This window comes from Ascidiella aspersa, chromosome 9 (genome assembly GCF_963924565.1).
Source record: "Ascidiella aspersa chromosome 9, kaAscAspe10.2, whole genome shotgun sequence".
Lineage (NCBI taxonomy): Eukaryota > Metazoa > Chordata > Ascidiacea > Phlebobranchia > Ascidiidae > Ascidiella > Ascidiella aspersa.
This window is the reverse complement of record NC_139455.1, coordinates 1,074,895-1,096,038: the sequence shown is the minus strand read 5'-3', so window position 1 is coordinate 1,096,038 and position 21,144 is coordinate 1,074,895. Positions and strand designations below refer to the sequence as shown.

The following is a 21,144-nucleotide window of genomic DNA, read 5'->3' as shown; positions in this document are numbered from 1 at the left end:
AGGACTTTTGTTTGGTGGCCATGAAAATAGTTTTAGAGATAAAATATTACGTCATAACGTGGCGTTACAAAATTACGTCAAGCATGACGTCACAATGTTACATATAAACGTGGCGTCATAAAAAGCAACCTTAAAAAACACCACCCAGTCCCTCAAAACGTTTTTGTAGCTTTTTGTTATCAAGAGATAAAACATATGTAAAAAAAGTCATTCGTCCACCGGAAGGCTTTCATATTATGCTTTTTGTTTGTTAGGTGAGCAAAGCGCAAAACAAAACATAGGCGCTTTCAGCAAGCAGTTAGTTCTCGCTACAGCATTTACAAAGGCCAATGTTACTTTAAATCATTTTTCTCAAAACATTATTGTCAGTTTAAAAAGATTTCGATCACTGTGCATCTTTAGTGTATTAAGTGCCTCAGCTTTTGGTTTTAAACTATTAAATACAAAGCATACTTAATATCTTCAATCACCTAATTACGATCTAATTGATCCTTAAAGCGTTTTGCATGCTCTACTCAATCTAACCGAAAAACGATCTATTTTGTTATGAACAAAACGTTTTTACTTTTAGCTTAAGCACTTCCAACTAAAGGCAATACTTTTCTGTTTGGCGAAACAGGCACTGGACTCTCCTTTAAAAGTGAATGGGAATGATACTTGGGCGTGTTCGCTAAATTAGGCGCTTGTGTTACAAACGACAACGATATGCAACTTCTAATTTAGTACACAATATGGATAAGTTATCTTTGGGATTAAACTTCACGCCTATGTGTTTTGAATTCAAACCCGTGCAATTTTATTAAAAGCTAATTTAATCTTAGAATGTTTATATTTTGGACACACCCTATAGATCAAAATACATCAGTTTGTATTTACGTTCGTAATTCTATTTTCCAGCGTGTTAATGTAGTCCAAGGTGAGGCGAACGTTTTGTTGGGCAGTGAAGCAAAACAGAAATATTGCGTCTCGCAAAATTATCGGCGCAAAAGTTTTCTGAAGATCATTTTGACGTTTATTGGACCTTGAAACTTACATAACTTCTTTTTTTGGCAAAAACTAAAAGTAACAGAAATCACATTTTTGTCGAAGAAATACGCCTGAATTCGAATGGTGGAAAACAAACGATTCTGGCAGCATATCGATTGATTAGGTTAAACTGGTACAGAACTCAATCTTTACACGATAAATGGGAAACAATATATAAAGTGGATTGTTGTATAATATTAAGACCAACGGCATAATTAAGCCGAATATGGTACGCAGTTATATTCACGACAAAATCGTCTAAATAAGACCTAAACCTGTCAGAATAATTCCTAAATTCGTCGGAGTAAGGTCTAAATAGCCAAAATAACGCTTGAAACTACAGGGGGATGGTATGTGACGATCGGGGGACGCCTGTCTGGCAAAGGGCGATTTGGTTTTGACGTTTGGGCGCCCTAGTTTGAACGGCGCCGTTGTTTGGGCACGGCTGGGGTTAAAATTTTGGTCAGAGTCAGAATTATAAGGGGTTTTATGAAAAAGTTAGGGGATGGGTTTGTATTTAGGTAAAAGGTTGTATAGTTTATATTCTTGCCTGTTATAGTGGGATTTCTATTTAGACTATTTCGACTATTAAAGGCAGGCTTACCATACCGTACTTATTTCTAAGATTTGTGATTATTTTTAATTGCAGTGTCTTAGAAAATACTAATGTGCTTATTTCTAAGAAACGTCCTTATTTTTCGGTTTCTTGGTCTAGAATTCATTAAGTCTCAATATACTGTTAATTATACAAGTTTGGTGAACCCTGGCCAAATATGTCAAAAGTTTTCGCCAATTCAACTAAAAAAAAAGAAGTTTCGCCAATTCAACTAAATAAACTATTTTTTTTCGTGAGCTTTGCACGATTAAGCTGCTTTAAGGTTTACTTGGCGTAGAGAACAATAAATGTTTTAAAAATATTGTATTTTGAGGCCTCACCCAAACAAAATCCTGGACCGCCCAGAGTTAACAAAAGCGCGCTTATTTTTCGTAGTTGCTTGCTTATTTTTTGGTCTTAGCAGATAGTAACCCTGATTATAGGCTACTGAATGCTAATAGTCCTATTTTGGTATTATTGCTAGGGTGCGAGAACTTTACTTGGTTTAAGTTTTTTATTTTGTATTAGCAAGCTTTCTATTGCGATTTCAAACACTAATGTTGCTCACAGGAGCGAAATAAAGTTACCGTATAAAATCCAAGCAAACTGATTATCGCATTTTAAGTTTTGTTTCTAGTTCAATCTTGATTAACTAATTAAAAATAAAAAATATCACAAGAAAATTGAATAACATCGCTTATTCTACCCAAATTGCTTATTTTTTTTATAACAATGCTTATTTTACCCAAGTTTTTACGGGTGACTCTATATTGTGTAATATCATGTGCCTAAAATATGAGCTATAATAGTCGTAACGTAGGAAAGAATGTCCTATACCTGACATCTTACTCCGATTATTTGCCAAATTACGTCATAACTTAGCTCAAACAGACAAAATAGATGAAATTGAAACACTTTGATGTATTTTGTTTTGGTAATTGGGCCCAAATTTGCTTGTTCTATCGGATCGGCACCGATACCACCCTATATCGGACGAGTACCGATACTAACACTTGGCATCAGGTATCGACTACGATCCGATATTATCGGACATGCCTAGCTACAGGCTTGAACTAAATTAAAATTGCTTCCACTTGGTTTTGTAAAATACTCTAGCTTAAAAATTACTAAAAGTAAGACAAGTAACGCGTACAGATAGAAATCGTTGTTTAAATACAGAACAGTTCCAATTAAAACGAATACAAGCTGAATTTTCGACACGACGAACAAGTAAGAAAGAAAAATAAAGTACAGGAATGATTGGAGTGGGTAGGATTGTAAATCTAAATTGAGGAAAGTACCATAATAGCTCAGCAACATATTTTAAAATTTGTCGTTTTTCTTGATAATAAGCGCTATGGTTAAGATTAGGTTTTATTTTGGGTAACAAAATATTTGCTGCTTAAACATGACCGTGTTAAGACTATGATATACAGCTGAAGTGACATGGCCCTATATTTATAGTTTCATAAAAACAAAATAGTACATAGAGACAGAGACGGCTTTACACGCTTGCTTTGTCAAGGTTCGTCGTTATTATGGATTTACAAGTGTGGGTTTTAAACGTAAATTTTTGGCCAATTTTAATAAAAATTTGAAAAGTTTTTTTTCAGGGAAATTATCATGCGGGTTCATTAACAGTTTTGGAAAAGTGGTTTTATATTTCGTGATGAACAGAACCCTTTCGCAATCAGTTGGTCGTGTTTGGGCTTTTTGTGTTGTTTGGTGGTTATATCTATATGTTCAACAGTAAAGATGTAAAGCAACAAAGTGCTTGACCCGCACAACTAAAGTCGTAAACATCGATTTGACCTACATCTGCATCGATTAATGTTTCTCTGTATGTCAATATAGGCATAATATGCCGCGCATGTCACATTAGACCGTTGTCGCCAATTATTGACAATTTTGAACTTGAACAAAACGTTGAAGACCAATATTTTAAACAGTTTAACCGACTTTGTTATTTCCAAAGGTGAATTCAAACTACAGATGACTATTTTTCAACAAATTGCTGTTATAGGTTAAAACAGTAACGTCGCTTTATTTTCATACAATATGTAAGAAGCATGCGTCATTTAGGCTTATAATAACTATAAAAAATTCGCAAAATAAAAAATTCGCAAGTATTTGTTTGTTTAACTAAATAAAATAATTAAAGACCAAACTTGAAAAGTGTACCACAATCGTAATGTCTAACAAAGGCGAAAAAAACAGAACTATGCTGTTTAGAAGTGCTTCAGTATGACAATATATGTATAGATAAAATTTGCTAGGTTACCATGAGCGCTTACTAATAACCGCGTCTTGTTACATAAAGCAATTAAATATTTACATTTTTATGATCACAACAGATAAGACAAGACTTACAGAGCTAACAAAATAAACAGCTTTGAATTGCACGAAATGGAATAGAAAGTGTACAAGTAGAGAAATGCTAGCACCAGATATTTGGCGATGGGGGTATTTTAAAGATGCTCCCCAATAAATTAACCTGCCTCATTTTCAAAACGTTCAAATTTTCCTGTGCTGTTAGCATTTGCCATCATTTCACCTCTATCCGCCCTGAAAAATATTAGGTCATAAAATCTAGATTTCACAAATTTCCCCGGGTAATAATTGGCAGAGATTTGGTTAAGATTTAGCAATTTAATATCAGATTGGGACTGAAACCTGATCACAAAAGTAGCATCGGTACTCGCCCGATACTAGGGTGGTATCCATGTCCATACCAATTTAACATGGACATTTCAGGCACGATATTGGATTAAACCAAGGGATTCTAACTAAAAAAAGAGGAAGAAAAGAGCATTAACCTACTGGAACCCTCATGCAAGTTTTGGCCTTATAATATAAAGGAGATAACTGTTTTAATTTCATATATTTTGTCTTTTTAAGCTCAGTATTGACGTGATTTGTTATAGGATCAGATTGCGACTTTTTGTCCAAACTAATTTATATCAACAATCTATATAGGACATCTCCAGTCTTTGATTTATATCAACATGCCAGACCTTCTTAATGTTCGAATGTCAAATTTACACTTTGTTTTTTTTTACTATGCAGGATGTTTGTCAGTTAAAACATGGTTTTAAAAAACCCTTCATTGTTTTGCATAGGTATGACCAGTATGAATGGTGCTATGGTTGTTTCTCGACTTACTCCCCTATGAGCCTGTGTAGCTCAGTTGGTAGAACGACGGTCCCGGTATAACCGGAGGTTGTGGGTTTGAACCTCACCACAGGCTAGTTGTTCTGCTTGCCTTGCTTGCACAACAGTCCTGATTAGAGTGACTGATTTCAGTGATAGCCTCTCTGAAGGCATCTTGTGTGCTATATAATGAGCGATGTTATTGGTCAGTACGACTCCAGATTTGATCGCAGATTATACACATTGTGGGTATGAACTTTTCAGTTCTTTTACATAGTACATTCTTGTTGTTTTTTTTAATGGTGCACTGGCAAACTTTTAACAACTTAAAAAAGACTCACTTTTTGCCGAGGGACATAAGGCCGTAAACGACCCCAGTTGCAAAAGGTGGTAAACATCCAATAACTGTTGTTACTCCAGGACAAACTGCAACTGGAATGATTGAGATTCTGTAAAACAATATGTTTATTAACTAATAAGCAATGTCATTAAATTGTTTAAAAAAATTAAAGTTTACTCAGATATCAAATACAAAAATTGTTTTGTATTTGTTAAAAAACTAATCCTGCAAAATATAAGGAGAGACATCTTTGCCTTTTGCCAATAAAGTTAAAAATTTATTTACCTAAAAAAATACTACTTTAAACAACACACTTAGAAGAAAGTTGCAATATCCTGCCAATTAGAGAATAAATTTAATCAAATTGGGTTAAAAACGTTAAATTCAAATGAAAATATAGTTTAGATTAGACAGTTTTCTAAAAGATTGCGTTACCATCATGAAGCAGATTTACACAATATAAAGTAAAAATTACATTTATCCTTCAATTATTTTAAATTTAAAATAATTTGTTCACCACACAAAATTTATTAAACACTACAAAAACTTAGACAATAGGCAATAAAAATTTCATTTAGGTTTTAATTATTTTTAATTTAAAATCATTTGTTTAACATACAAAAATTAATTTCAACCTATGAAAACTTACACAATATAGAGAAGACCTTTCTGCCAGTAAGCCCTCCCAGAAAGCCAGTTACCAACTGATTTGGTCGACTCAAAAAACGAGCAGCATATCGGAGCCTCAAGCAGAATCAAAATACAGCAAATACCACTGCAATAAGAAAGCACTCAATTGAAACTGTGTACGCACAATTATAATACATAGGCACATTTGAACTGCTTGTATTTCAACTATACATGCACAATTCTTATACAGGGGCTGCAGTTGTAGGATTAAGCCAGAAACAATAAATTATTGATTTTCTCAGTGCACTCCAAGGTCACCTATTGATTTCTTACTAAGTGGCAATCCTGGAATGGTTTTAGGAAAAGCAATGGCCTAACTATTTCTGCAATGTATACATAAGCCCATAGGATTAATATTTGTGACCATTCAGTTAATAGAGTATAAAAAGTACAATCTAATAGCACTTTCAACAGCAAAAAAAATATGCTAATACCATTTTTATAGATTGTAACAAATTTTTTACACGTTTTTCAAGTGTTTAGGCATTTGTTAAGTTGCCTAAAAAGCAAATAAATTTTGGAACACTGTTTTAAAACATTCAACGTAAGGAAATCTTACGTATGCAACTTGTTAATAAATAAAAAAGCTATTTGTAATGATTGAGAAAACAAAGCTGTTTCAAACTGACTTTAACAAAGTTGACACAATAAATAACTTTCAATTTATCAAATTAACAGATATTTATTAGCGTTTAAACTGTAGTTTATTTAAATATGACTAAACTATATTACAATCAAACTTACAGCATAAGACACCCGGAAAGTATGCAAATTGGATGCAGAATACTGAAGAAGGTTATGACTCCTGTTATTCCAACAACTGGAAGTAGAAGATTAGGATAAAAACGTGGCAATCCAAATATTAAGCATAAGTATAACAAAATGCAAACTGAATATGTAAAAAAGAAGATATCGCCTCGCCCTAATATACTTTAATGATGACAATAACTTCAAATGGTAGCAATATACTTTCGCTTGGGTAGGTTATGCAATATTATTAAATAATAATACATGACCCACAAACACTAATCAACACCCTAACCCAAATATTGTGCGTTGCTTTAATAATTGTTTCAACCATGTGGTAGGATTTTAGAGCAGCCCCAAAAATGTTTATTGGTTTGTGATTACCAAAATGTTAATTTACTTCAAACAATCCTATTTGACACCAGCAACAAACTTACTTATAGCAGCGATTACGCCGATTCCGCGAGCAAGCAGTTTACACCACCAGGTGGCGCCTTCATCGGGTTTGCTTTGTTTTTCTGGGTCAGCGTTCTCCGTAGGAGACATCATTTCAACAATGTGGTGTAAAATAACAAAATCTAAGCAGGCAGCTTCACTATAGTGTAAATAATTTCTGAAAAAAAAAGAAACTGTTATATGAATGGAAAAGGAATGTTTATCAACAAGATATCCCCTTGTACTTCAAATAAACAGCGACAATGTCAAATTGAGGCAAATATTCTTTAGAGTTTTTTGTTTCGTAGACTTTTAACCGTAACTATTTTATCTAAGTACAAACTGCTATGGCGCTGGTCTATAACGCTACCACTTTGAATTTAAATTATTTGTTAGCTGGGTAAATAGCCTCAGAAGTGCCTAAAGGCTATTTGCCTGAATCGCTCTTTTTTGCTTGCTTTTGTTAGTGATTATATGTGAATTTATACTACTTTAGTATAATCCGGTTAAATAGCCTCTTACTAAAAACATCGGCGCTGGCTCAGAATCCTACCACTTTTTTTTAAATAACAAAACGAGTTGTTAAAAAGGAAATACAAAGAACAAATAAATATGGGGTAATAAATATAATAAGGCCGAACAATATTGGCAAAATAACCCCCGATGGAAATGTGGTACGATTCTACACCAGAGTCAAAAACTCTGGCAATATATTCAACTGGGCACTGGTCTAGAATCCTACAACAGCGAAAATATTATTTGGGTTAGGGTGCAGGTTAGCGGGCGCTCTTTCACTATTGTACGTAAAAATTAATAAAAAAAAATTTTCTTCAAATGCCGCTTACCACAACACATATTGTTTGGGTTAGGGTGCGGGTTAGCGTTTGGTTGAGGGTGGGTCAAGTTATTATTAATAATAAACATAATATTACTTGACCCACCCTCACCCAAACGCTAACACGCACCCTAACCCAAACAATATGCGTTGTGGTAAGCGGTATTAATATTTTTTTTTTTGCATAACTTTTCACGTACAATAGAGAAAGAGCGCCGGTAAGCGTCTAGGTTTGGGTGGGTCAAGCATTAGTATTATAATTACTTGACCCAGAAACACCCAAACCTAATAATGTAGCAATACACAAGACGAAAATGTGTACCTAGGGTTCTAGACCAGCGCCCTAAACTGAATTACTAATTAGTTGGGCGCTGGTCTAGAATCCTACCACAACGTTGAAATAATTATTAAGCAATGCATAATATGTGGGATAGGGTGTCGGTTAGTGTTTGGGTGTGGGTAGGTCAAGTAATATTGTTTAACACTATTACTGGACTCACCCAAACCCAAACGCTAACCGGCACCCTAACCCAAATAATGTTCGTTGTGGTAGGATTCTAGACGAGCGCCATTAGTTGTTACTACTATGGGGCTATGGGCCTTGGCAAACTGGAAATCCATAATATAGCTTAAGGTACGTTTACTATTTGTCTTCAACTGATTTAAATTCACAGCGAGTTGTAACAGAGTCACCACGATAATCATGTGATCGATTGTCATTCACTAACTATCACAACTTTTCTCAACAAACCTACCAAGAAGAAATTACGTCATCAAGACAAATACATCAGAGGATTTTAAAACGGAAGTAACTGACAAGGCCGGAGGCTTTAACTAAAAAGAGAAATAAAGCAATTCGATCGACAACACGGATCCTAATGATAAAGGGTTCGCATTAAATAAATATTAATACTTTATTGTTAATAAAGCAAAGTTGCTTAATCAGCCGCTTAATTGCGAATTTAATATTTGTCCGCTACACTTCCTTGTTTCTCCCGTCTTTGTAGTTTAAAGCACGTGATAATACTTCAACAAACTGGGTATTTTTATAAAACATCTTAATCATTTAACGTTTAGCAAATCATATTTTGCACAATTCTATTTTTATACAAGCACATATTGACGTGATTTCAAACTGAATAAGCTTTCTAACCCAAAATTATGTCCAAATTTTTGAACAGCTCGACTTTTAGTCCTGACGTAGTTTGACGCAACACAATTTTTCAGCTGATCGATAAATATTCACATCGGTTGAATAATAACAACTGTGAATAGTGATCTCTATGTAAACATACTTCATTATGTTTAATTACAAAACTTAAACTAAGCTTCAATTTTTTATATATTTATTGACAGAAATCGACTGATATTAGCGCTTTACTCGTTTTACATAAATATACTCAAATAGCACAATAAAACTCAAGGGGTATATTAGTCCTTCTAATAGAAAAATCAACAGAACAATAAAAAAGTAGTTTACTATACAGAGGTTGCGGGGATTTTTTAAGGTTATACAGGGGTCACCGCCTGGCTGTGCGTAAATTATTCAAGTTGTCGGCATATGTTTTGTCATTTAGGCTATTCCGACTTAATATATTGTTAACTAACACCAGGTCGATGTATGCTATATGAGCGCAAGCATCGTTTTTAAGACCAGCAGTCGCATTCTGATCTTTATGTATAGTCATTGTGCTGTTGCCCGAAGTAGAAATTATTGAATATTTTGTAAGTACATGAGTAAGTTCTGATCTGCTATTGCCTATTGGTTTGTAGCACTCTCATTATGGATAATTCCACAACTATTTCAACGTGCCGTTACTGATGGCCAGAAAGCGTTAAAAGCAAGATTTCATATACACACAATGGTTTGGTTTAACTTCCAACTGTTTCAGTTGTGTAGCAGTCTCAGACATGCTGGGAATCCAGCTCAACTGGCTAAACAGGTTTTTCACAAAGCACGACTAGTATGTTCCGGGTTTAAACGTGTACTGGTCATAGAAATGCGGCACAAGAGCGCTAAGCGATATAAACAGCAGAAGTTTGAATGAAAGCGCCCAATGCTGATGCTACACAAATGACTTCGTATTAGTGGAAAAGAACAAAACAACGAACTGGAAACACTATTTTGAAAATCACCGTTTTTCGCCTGTTTTGATGTCGGTTTTATCGCCTGGCCAAAACGTCGCTGATTTTGGCTGAAAAACGACATTAAAATAGGTTAATCAGTGGGTGTTTTCAAATCAATACGACAGGTTGCAAAACAAAGGTTTGCGGTTTAACCATTGTAAAAAAACACGCATCTTTCAATACAAAAGCAAATTGAGAATAAACTGTCTTTTCCATCGTTTTTTAAACAAATATTTCACAAAACAGAAAAATAATGCCGCTTAAATTTACACTTGCGGCTATACATTGGCTTGAGATATTCGAGCGTTTTTATCATAAAGATTTAGCGTTATAAGCTTTGAGATAGAAGGTGAAAGCAAAAGAATATGATCAAAGCTATAAAAGATTACATTTTGTGGAATAGATTGACTTTATACCTTAGGGACTGGGTGCTTTATGGTACAGACAAAAAACGTTTCGATAATTGGTGTTTATGGCAGGATTCAATGCCGGTAAAAAAGAAGGAAAACATATGCTGCGGCCTGCGAGTAGAAAAGAAAAACATACGATAAATCCAGTCCGTTGGGCACTATTTGATAAAGGGTTCGCAAAATAGAAAAAAGGCTCAAACAAAATGGGTGATAGCACATGATTTTGACAGACAATGACGTTTAAAAAGCACTGGCATGAAGGAATCGTATGATAGGAGATTGGTATTAAAATAAAGTGATTTATTACAAGCGAAGGCCCCGAAATTGTCTAAAACAGAGATTACTGGAAAACGCGCCACACAAATTTTAAAGGGGGTCGGATTAATTTTACTCTGTTTTTTTTTTACGGTTGTACTATTTTTACCTTTTAACATGCAAATGTAAAAACTAATAAAAAAAACTGTTAGGCTAGACATTATTTCAACCAATTCAGTTATAGATGAAAAGGTCGCAAAAATTTCAATATATTAAAATAAGGTCGAGGACTGAAACGTTTTGGAAGCTCAGGTCTATCGAATAATCTTATTGCTTTAAAGGCGATTGAATTTATTTTTTTCCCGAAATGTCTTAATGTACAGGAAAGGTAACTCACATGACGTAATACTGAAATACAGAACAAACAGACTTCGCGGCGCCGCGGAGCAATGAAAGCCAGAAGCAAAAAAAAAAACAAGAATTTAGCTCTCGCCACGCGCCGCTTGGGGCGCCAGAGCGCGGACGGGCGGCGCAAAAAAACGATATAAATTAAAACGCGTCGATTACAGAAGGGCTCGTTTAAAATTTCGCTAAGATTCGTGCCTAAAAGATAAAAAGAAACAAAGTGTGAAAAGTTTGTCGTGAAAGTGGGCTTTGTTAAGTGGTGAGAAAATAAAACTTTAAGTGTAAAATGTCGAAAGAGTGAAATATACAGATAAAAAGGCGCCGAAACAACACCGAGATCTTAGGGCGAAAGTGCAGAGCGAAAAAAACGGACAAAAATGATCTAAAGCCAGGGAATCGCCGCATGGGGGCGCTAGTGGAACGTTAAGTTGCCAGAAGCAAGCGATTCTGACCAAGTGAAGTCGGTGAGAAAGCACTGTGACCAAGTTTGATTGGTGACAGAGGAGTAAGCAAAGAAACCGAAATGGAAAGTTAGCAAAATGCGATTTGAACAGCGAGGTATGATAAAGCAATCTTATTATTACCCACCTAAATTACACCATCAAGGCATTGATGGCTGTTTTTTCCAAAAAATGTTTTTTCCAAAAATGAACTATTTTTAAGACAACAAAATTTTTTTAGTGTAATGATAGGTTTAATGAACAGAAATTTGAAAACAACAGCTTAAGTTTAATATTATTTTTTTTTCTTTTCCAAAAAAAAGATGATTTAAAAGGATGTATGGTGGTTGATTTGTGAAAGGCGTTTTTTTAGGAAAGGGGTGATTTTACCCCTGGGTGAATGGGTCATCGATCTAAATATTGTGCCATTGTAGATGAGGGTACCAGAGGGTGAGTTTGGGGGTTAAATGTACACGCAATCCGGGGCGACAGAAGGATCTAAAGCAAAAAGAAAAAAGCAATAAGGGGTGACAGCGCCTCTGGTGGCTGCGTCGCGTGTCGCGTGCGGCTTGTCGCGAGACGCCGTAAAAATAAGAAAGGCGAAAAAAACAAAGTTCTTGGGTTTAAATGCGACTCAGCAGTGCGTCGTTTTGCGTGTGTCTGTCTGTGTGTGTCTCTGTGCTCCAAGACTCAGGTTTTTCACCGCTTCCTGTAGCCCAGGGTCCAGCTGCTGTTTTCTATGCAGAGCACGGCGAAGCTGGACGCACAGCTGAACGGTGTGGGGGTGAGTAGGGCGTTATTTTCGAGGGGTGACGCTGCGCCTGTGACGGCCACGTACGCGAAATACCAGGACGCACAATAATGCATCGCGTTCAACTTCCCGTTGTTGTGAGATCCGTGCCATATCGCTTTGCCCGGCCTGAAAGGAAAACAAAACGATGGGTTAGAAAGAATGAAACTTTATTGCAGCGGTATGGGTATTAGAAATAGACTGATATACCGGTTTACCGATAATATCGGCAGATACTTGGCTTCTACCAATATATCGGTATCGGTAATTGTAGGCCGATACTTTTGCCGATATGTTAGCACAAAAATATGATACAATTTTTCCTGTACAACAAACAACTTGCCCCTTTTTTGATAAAATAAATTTGAGTTTTAGCATCACGCCAAGTTATTATGCAAAATAATAGTTTAATAATTAATAAAGGTATATAAACTAAACGTTATTTGGATTTTATTTTTAATTAATTCAAGTTTTTAACATTTTCCAGGTAAATAAAAAAATCGGTATCGGTCCAAAAAAGTTATATCGGTTGATTGGTATTTTATATAATTACCCAACTATTATAAAACAAAAAATCAAGGGATATAAATTGGCGAATTTTGTTGACCTGCCCAATCGTTTCCTAACCTATTATATTATTGTGGGTGGTTTGAATTGGCTGCATTTAAAGATTGGTTCTGGGTAAGATTACTTTAAAGTTTAAAAAAATTGCAGAATAAATGCGAAAATATGGCGCATAACAATTAAATTGGAGAGAAAAGAGACTAAGCATAGGCGCAATCTCGTCAAAAACTATTTTAAAATCCTAACATATACTTTTTAAAAACAAGTACAATGATATTTTCTTCTATGTCCATTTAGTAATATAAAAAAATTATAAAAAAATGTTTCGAGTAGTGTATTTACATTTGAAGCGAGTATTTAGTTTTATCACTCACCATCTTGCGTCGTTTATGATCTGTCTGTCCTCGAACGAGTAAATCTTGGAAGGATCAATCTTTGCTTCGGATCCGTTGAACATGGAGTTCCAAGACGGGAAGAGAAACTCGCCCTAAAATAATACAAGAACAATTTGAACAACTGCAACAAGTAGAATTGTAAAACAGTACAAAACACGACAAGAACAATTTGAACAACTGCAACAAGTAGAATTGTAAAACAGTATAAAACAAGACAAGAACAATTTGAACAAGTGAAACATTTAGGGATGTCCGACGCATTTTATTCCAAAAATTTTGGACAATTTCTACCAACTCAAAAAATCAATTGACATTTACAAAAAGCAGTTTTAAGTATAGTTTAAACGCAGGAAATCTAGTTTCATTTAGCCCAGTGAAAAATACTTATATATATATATTATTAAAAAGCATGAAACCGATTTTCGGTCCAACAATGTCCAACTCAAATGAAAATCGTCGAAATAAAGATAAAATAATGATTATAGATGACTTACCCTGGCGTTGAGGATTGGTACGTTATGTCGGTCAGCTCGTCGAACAATAGATTGCAAATTTTGGTCAACCGAAGACAAGAATGCTCTGGAAAAGTGTAAAAAAAATTGGTAAAAATGAGGCTGTTCAGTTGCCTGGTAAATAAATAAAGGCTAAAAATAAATAAGAACGAAAAGAATTGAAAGCTAGTTTACAACTAGCGAGAGTTTATATGATAAGGAGTCTTTTAATCTTTATCTAACCAAAGCTAAAACCTAGGAATTATTAGGACGTAGATAAAAGTCATATTGGATCTTAAGCTAAGAAAAGTAATTTATAATATTTAAAAAAGAAATATTAGCCAATTTAAATCCTCAAAAATCCCTTTTATGGAAATAAATAAAGAAATCCTTTTAAGAAAAAAAGAGCAAAAAAGTCGAAAAGTTCCTTTAAAAAAAGAATAAAAGAATTACTTCAAAAAGAAAAGAGCAAAAAATTCAAAAAATTATTTAAACAAAAAAAGATTAAAAAATCCCTTTTATAACAAAAATATCAAAATATAACCTCGACTGATAATAATGATCTCACCTGTAAGTTCCCTGTAGTCCTGCTTTCCTAGCCTGGGTGAAGCAGAGTCCATCGGCCCCCGAAATTCCCTTCATGTTACCCCTTAGGGGGAAGTTTAGAGCGATTAGGTGAAGTCCTCGTGAGTGGTGGGGTTCTGGGGCGTGTGTGGGGCGGGGTCTGTTGTGGGGCCGGGTACGAGGGATCCTTCTGGAGGTGGTTGGGGCCGCAGTGGTCGTAGTGGGGGCCTGGGTGGTCGTTGTTGTTGTTGTAGTTGGGGCTTGGGTTGTAGTCGGCGGGTCGATTGGCTGCAAAATAAAAGTGGTAAAATTTAGTGTTTATTAACAACTGCGATCTGGTACTTCTGAAGCTGCTTATGATTTAAATTAACAAAAATAATTTAAATCTCATTTAGGAAGCAACGAGGTATATAGGCCAACGCCTGCTACATTCTGTTAGTACAAGGAACTTCATTTTTAAGAATTCTCACCTCTTCGTGTTTTGCCGCTGGTCTCATGGGATGGGCCAGCATTATCTGCCTCCAACCGAAAGCTGTTTTCACGTAAACCTCCTGGCTGTCTTCAACAAACGCGAAAGTTCCGTCGCGCACCTCCTGTGGGGAAAGTAGGTGGGTTAGTTGGCTAAAAAAGGGTAACTGTATAAAAAAAATACACTAAAATCTTGTAAATTTAATTTTTTTCGCCCTACTTTTTAACGTTTATTTATTGCTTGTTTTGCAACCAGAAAGAATGCTGCTGCTAACTAGATTTTAAAGGTAATATTAAAGCCTCGGGTAAGTTGGCGAATAGTGAATCCTATAATTTTAAACGTTTTGGTCGTTTGGCTTAAAAAACGGTAAAAAAACGTTTTTTTTTTTCGCTTATTTGGCATTTTCTTTATTACAGCTTAACAATGGAACCAAGACTGTGGTAAAAGAAATACTTAGAATTACAGTTTAGCAAAACAGTTATTTCTATTTTTTCGCCCATGATCAAGTTTTGAACGGACCTTAAGAATCGTCATACTGTTTGTAAAATACCCAAAATACGCCCATTTGGCGCAACCTCTAAAATATCACTAAATAATAGTCGCATAAATAATTTCAAGGACAGAGAAAATAAAAAAACCCACCGCAAATAAGTCCTGCATATCCTGGATGTTTTGGAAGTTTGTGATTCCCATTCCTGCAAAACAAAACAAAAACACATTTAAGCGCGTGTTTTAAATCGTCTCATGTTTCTGACGTAACAATAGAGATGACAAACTACTCGACGTGGTCAAATTACGAGTTTTTTCGGGTTAATAACTTATGTAGAACCGCGTTTGTCTGCTCTTTTTTCTTTGTAGTGTTTTTTTAGGCTAAAACTTGTTTGTGCGTCGTCAATCATAATTCTTAAACTAGGTAAATCTGGTATCTACTCTATTATACTACTACAAACAAGATACTATGACGTCACTAATGTTTTTTTCGAACATTGAACAATGCAGCTTTCAAAAAGTAACCGTGTATCTCATAAACTCATGTTTGTTACATTAACAATACAGAGTAATTTAACTCGATATTAAACTCGCTTTAATCCACAATTTACATTCAAAGCTAAGCGAAGCGCAATTATAGTAGGTACGTCACACTTACCGTCGGTGCTTCGCGTGGATACCTCGGCGTTCCGGCCGGGTCGCCCGTCGGCGCCGTTGATTCCAGAGGGTCCAGGGGGGCCTGGGCGTCCAGGAACACCCTAAAAATACCCCCACAAGATTGGTTAGGAACACAAAAAGAACCTTTACGGTAAAAAATGTTAATTATAAGAAAAGCTGAAATGTTGTTTGTGGTTTAAAGTAATTTTGAAAACGTGAGTTTGATATTCGATTTGAAGCGAGTTTAATTTGATAACATATTTAGCGGATATCACATACGGCAAAACATTTTTTTAATTGTATTAAATTATTTTTCTGTTAAAATCTTTTCTGTTGAAAAAAATACCAACTTGTTTAGACTATTTGCAAGATTTTTGTGACGGAAGTTAAATCAACTCTAATGCGCCAAGTAAACGACTTCTAAAAGTGGAAAAGAAACTAAAATAAGGACAAGACTTTGAGTATTTCGAAACTTAACCCAAACTATATTGTTATAAAGGTAATATATTCATTTCCTGCTGAATTTTGTTATTCTACACTTTTAAAATCGCTGTTTTTGGCATCACCATTATTAAAGCATTGTAAATAGTAGTTTAAATGCAGTAGCGCTGGTGTAGGGGGTTACCTGGGGTCCGGCTGATCCTTCGAAGCCACGGGGTCCTGATGGTCCCTGGGGTCCTTGTGGGCCTTGGAGTCCTGGTTCACCCTGATGACGTAACACAACCGTTAGTGACGTAACACAACGTTAAGTAAGGGTGACTTAAATTATGGAGAGATGACATTAAATGGTAAATTTTAAGCCCATACAAATAATTGTGTGATTTTTTAGAAGAAATGCGTGGTAGCTTTGAGCGATCGTAAGAACAATAAAAACATTGTCCGAGATTGTTTTTTATTCTTTTACAAATTCTGTTTGTTGCAGAAAACTATTTTTGTTTGTAATTTGGGTAAAATAAAACAAAACCATAATATTCGATAGAAACGACATAGTGTTGTTTACAAGCGGTATTTTTCTTAAATATGCATAAAAAAAAGATGTAAAATCCAATACAAAATATTTAGCAAGTTGTTTAAAACAAAAACTTTTAAAACGCACAAATAATTTTACAAAGTTTAGTTATTTAAATCAATTTTAAAAGTTTTTTGTTTTTTTACAAAATTTTTCTCACCTTAGATCCCGACCCGAAAAATCCACCGGTTCCTTCGCCCTGGAGAAAAAACACACGCGTCACGCTTACGTCACAACTACGTCACTAATAATTACGTCATCCCTGTACTTACGGGAGGTCCTGGTGGCCCAGCGGGTCCGGCGGGTCCCTTTTCACCTCGAAGACCCTGGGAGAAAAAAATAAGTAAAAAACTTGTTCCGAATTGGAAAATGGGTTTGTTTTTCTGAGGTAATTTTTGTATTATATTTATTTTTTAATTCGAGGTTCAATTTAATTTACTGGGTTGTATATTTTATGAGATTTCTAAAACGCATAAGCCGAAAAACAGTTTCTTTGATTGGTGGTAAAATGATTTTAAGAGCAAACTGCCCAAACAGAGTTTAGGAACTTCACTATTTTTTTTTAAAGTGAATTTATTTCTATTAAAAGTTGAAATTACAACCTAAACTTGTTCTCATTTGTAAAAGCATTGGAAATATTGAACTATCATAGGTTTCAGAAAGTTAACGAACGATGATTGCCATTTAGAAGACCATGTCTATCGAAACTTGAAACATGACGTTCAAGCTTGCATGTGACGTCGTATATGATGACGTAAGCACAGGTATACTCACTCGGCGTCCTGGCATTCCCATGTCTCCCTTGGCGCCGTTAAGGCCGTTGACTCCAGCGTTACCCTGGCAACACAACAAGAGTAGTATTGAATAAGTTGCCGAAACGTTGGTTATCAATTGCATTTACCAGAGAAGCTGATATTGTTATTACTACGCCTGATAACAACGGTTTAGTAGTAGATAGTTGTAGGTATTCTGTGCTGAGGTTACAGTGGTAACAACTGAGCTGTAAATAGTCAGGGTTACCATTTGCTAAGATAAAAAGACACTACACCCAAAATAAGGACAAATTTTAGAAATGACCACGGTATGGTAACCCTACGTATAGTGGATTTTTGTACTCTTACAGATCCTACCTTTAGCTACAGATGTTACAGTTCAATCAATACGCAGTGTCGATTTACGCTAAAATTTAGGTATTTAACAATAGATTTTTAAATGAACATACGGACTTTCAAGAAGTTAATAATTAGTGAGAACAATAAACGAATTTTTAAGAAATGACGTATTAGAAAGTGGTTATAGTTTATGACGTCACACTTTTACAAAGAGTTTTATTTCCCTAGTACGCGTACAACTGTAGGACACAAGGAAAGCCTGTGTTATCGTTTAAGGCTTGGTGCGGGGGTAAAGGGGAATTACCTTGTGACCCATGGGTCCTGGTTCTCCTTGCTCGCCGGACACCAACAAGCTTCCGTCGGGGCCGATGATGGAGCCAGGTTCACCCTTCTGACCCTAAAAAAAAAATGATTTCAATAATGTTTGAACTTTTATTAAAAATTATTTCATGTTTTAAACGACTGACCTACATTCTTAAATTCTGTTTATTTGATTTTTGCAAATTTAATCATGTTTTCTGATTTTTCAGTAGATTTACAAGATTTTCTGGAATAAAATCGGATGAAATACTTTAAATCTGTAGCAAAATCAGCTTTATACATTCAAATGATGTACAGGTACCAAAAAATTAGTTATTATACCGGTAGTTATTTAAAAGCTAGAGACCTCAATACAATTTACATAATAGGAGACAAGACATTACAAAACACATTAACAAACGAGGCTAAAATTAAACTTGGTGTAAAAAATTAAAATTTTTGGACGATGTTAGGATTATATAAAGAAAAACGTAGGTTTTTACTTCAAAATGCTGCAGGTAAAGCATAAAACAAACACTTGGTGATAATCTGTTTGCTAGTTACACAATGCTCGAAGCAATCTTGTTTAAAATCAAAGTTTTTGAGGCAAAAGTTGCAGAAACCGGTTAAGAGCAAAAAAAAGTAAATTTAACCCGAGGCGTTATAACGTTTCGCCAAGCAAAAATTTTATTTGTTGTGTGCAAAATTTCAAAGTACTTGGTTATTTTCCGCCAAAGAATTGTTTATAACCGAGTAAAAACAAACACAAGCGTCGAATACTTGCCTTGGTGGCTGGAAGTGGTTCGTCACTGCGATTTGCTGAAACTGTAACAACTTCGCCAGGTGGACCCTGTAAAAAACAAAAAGTGATTAAAATGCTTGTATTTAAGTAGCAATGCCATAAGTATGTGGGTATGTGTATAACTTGTATTTAGGATCAAAATCAATCTACTTTGCAAAACTAATGGATGTGCTGTAGAAACATCGTACAGTTGTAACTTGCATATTGTTTTTTTTGGAATGCTTAAACAATGGAGTATTTATATGAATGGGATTTAACTTATTTTGGCCTTTTACGTTTTTTAACCACACTATCAATAACCGTTTGCTTTTAGTTTAAGTATCAATGTCATTAGTTTCTTTTTATTATTATGCTAAAATCAAATACAGCTAAATTCCAAACCCTGAAAAAAAAATATTATTTTATGAGCTGTTATAAACTTAAAGCAAAAACACGCAATTATGTATTGGAACATCCAAACAATGACGCATTTATCTATATGGAATTTGTGATTTATTATATACCTTTCTGTAATTGTTAACTTTTTTTTCAAACTATCCTTTCCTGAAAAGTATGGAGGATTTTAAGCAGCAATATATGTTTGATTTTTTTACAGAATCGCATGTTTTTTGTCCTTTCTACTTACAGGTGGTCCCATGACTCCAGCAGGTCCTCGTTCGCCATTAATTCCGTTGGTTCCGGGTTGGCCATCGGCCCCTGGGAAACCGTCTTTTCCGGCGGGTCCTTGTGGCCCGGCGGCGCCTGGTGTGCCGTCTTTACCCTGGAGATAATTCAACTTATGGTAATTTTTTTTTTTTTAAGGACATTAAATGTATCAACTAAATCCCTAAATAAATGTAAAAAAATAAAATTTGCGCAAATATAAACGAAGAAAACAAATATTGTTGTAACTAAATACATAAAAATGTTCACCACAACTTTTACAACAAGCAAGTTTATTTGTTAGTTTTTTTTTTGTTTAAATGATAAAATAAATAGCGGTAACGATTAATGTTAAGAAATGAAAGTCTGGGTTAAACATTAAGTTAATTTTATATTTTCTGGTAATTAAAGTTTTAAAACTTTCCACTTACATCTGCACCAGTATCTCCCTTTTCGCCTTTTTCTCCAGTCATACCTTTCAGTCCCTACACCAAGAAATAAATAACAATACTGAAATAAAGATGCAAAAGTTACCCAAACTTACACCAAAATAAAATTTTAGATTTCAAGGTTTTTGCAGAATTATTTTAAACTAACCAAATAAATCTAGGCGTAATGAGTTGACACAAAACCTTAACAATTCGAGATGAAGCAAACCAAAAACTCGCACAAATTGAATTTTTAGACTAAGAATCTTAGTTATGTTTAATTTCGAGATTTTCGCAAATTGTTTCGCCAAAAACTCAGATTTAAGAGAAGATTTTCGAAACACAAACCTGAGCGCCGTGGTTTCCAGTAAGCCCCTGTGGTCCTTGGGGTCCCATGGGTCCCATTTCTCCCTAAAGTAAAAATTTATCCTTGTTAGAAAATAAAGAACTATCAAATAATTCTTGACATTGGAATATTTTATATAGGATAACAGTTTTAAAAAGGTTTTAAAGCCATCATAAATAATAAAAAATGAAGGGTGTTTTAAACCACCAAAATTAAGTGTAGAAAACTTTAAGGAAATTCCAGCTAAATTTATCTGGTAACTCCCAGTAAATAAAACTCTATTTATATTTTAGGCTTTATCTAAAATTTTTGTAAATTTTAAATATCAAACTTTCTTAAAAACCTTAAAATATCAAAACCTTCCAATCTAACTTAATATTAACTTTAAAAATCAGGTTCTTAATAAACACAATCTACTCCTTACGTGGCTTCCATTAAGTCCGGGAATCCCCTGGGGTCCTGGGGCTCCTTGGGGTCCTGGAAGTCCCTCGGCGCAACCGGAAGTAACCCTCGATTTTGATTCGTCACTTCCGCTTCCTTCAGAGTCCTCGTCATCTGCAATGTGACGTCATAATGGTTAGTTAATTAGAGAATAAATAAACCAGACTTGAAGTCGTTTAAACAAAGGAGG

At 34.9% G+C, this 21,144-nt stretch overlaps 2 protein-coding genes across 2 annotated transcripts in view; both read right to left on the bottom strand.

Annotated features, from left to right (window-relative positions):
* Positions 1–3,744: 3,744 nt before the first annotated feature.
* On the bottom strand, positions 3,745–7,156 carry LOC146131792 (calcium channel flower homolog). The gene is made up of 5 exons (XM_083397174.1): positions 6,986–7,156; positions 6,546–6,621; positions 5,761–5,886; positions 5,113–5,220; positions 3,745–4,186 (listed from the first exon to the last, which is right to left on the bottom strand). The coding sequence occupies exons 1-5, from the start codon at positions 7,095–7,097 to the stop codon at positions 4,111–4,113; spliced, it is 498 nt and encodes a 165-aa protein (XP_083253300.1). The 5' UTR covers positions 7,098–7,156; the 3' UTR covers positions 3,745–4,110.
* A 2,627-nt stretch (positions 7,157–9,783) lies between these two features.
* LOC146131791 (uncharacterized) overlaps positions 9,784–21,144 on the bottom strand; it is a 58,036-nt gene continuing 46,675 nt past the window's right edge. The window contains exons 24-40 of the mRNA XM_083397047.1: positions 20,938–21,068; positions 20,516–20,578; positions 20,171–20,224; positions 19,723–19,857; positions 19,080–19,145; positions 18,300–18,392; positions 17,658–17,720; positions 17,156–17,209; positions 17,044–17,082; positions 16,500–16,580; positions 15,876–15,975; positions 15,371–15,423; positions 14,730–14,852; positions 14,264–14,547; positions 13,699–13,783; positions 13,184–13,296; positions 9,784–12,374 (exon numbers count right to left, since the gene is read on the bottom strand). Of these exons, the coding sequence (XP_083253173.1) occupies positions 12,155–12,374; positions 13,184–13,296; positions 13,699–13,783; positions 14,264–14,547; positions 14,730–14,852; positions 15,371–15,423; positions 15,876–15,975; positions 16,500–16,580; positions 17,044–17,082; positions 17,156–17,209; positions 17,658–17,720; positions 18,300–18,392; positions 19,080–19,145; positions 19,723–19,857; positions 20,171–20,224; positions 20,516–20,578; positions 20,938–21,068 (1,757 nt within the window). The 3' untranslated portion in view covers positions 9,784–12,154. The remainder of the gene's footprint in view (positions 12,375–13,183; positions 13,297–13,698; positions 13,784–14,263; positions 14,548–14,729; positions 14,853–15,370; positions 15,424–15,875; positions 15,976–16,499; positions 16,581–17,043; positions 17,083–17,155; positions 17,210–17,657; positions 17,721–18,299; positions 18,393–19,079; positions 19,146–19,722; positions 19,858–20,170; positions 20,225–20,515; positions 20,579–20,937; positions 21,069–21,144) is intronic.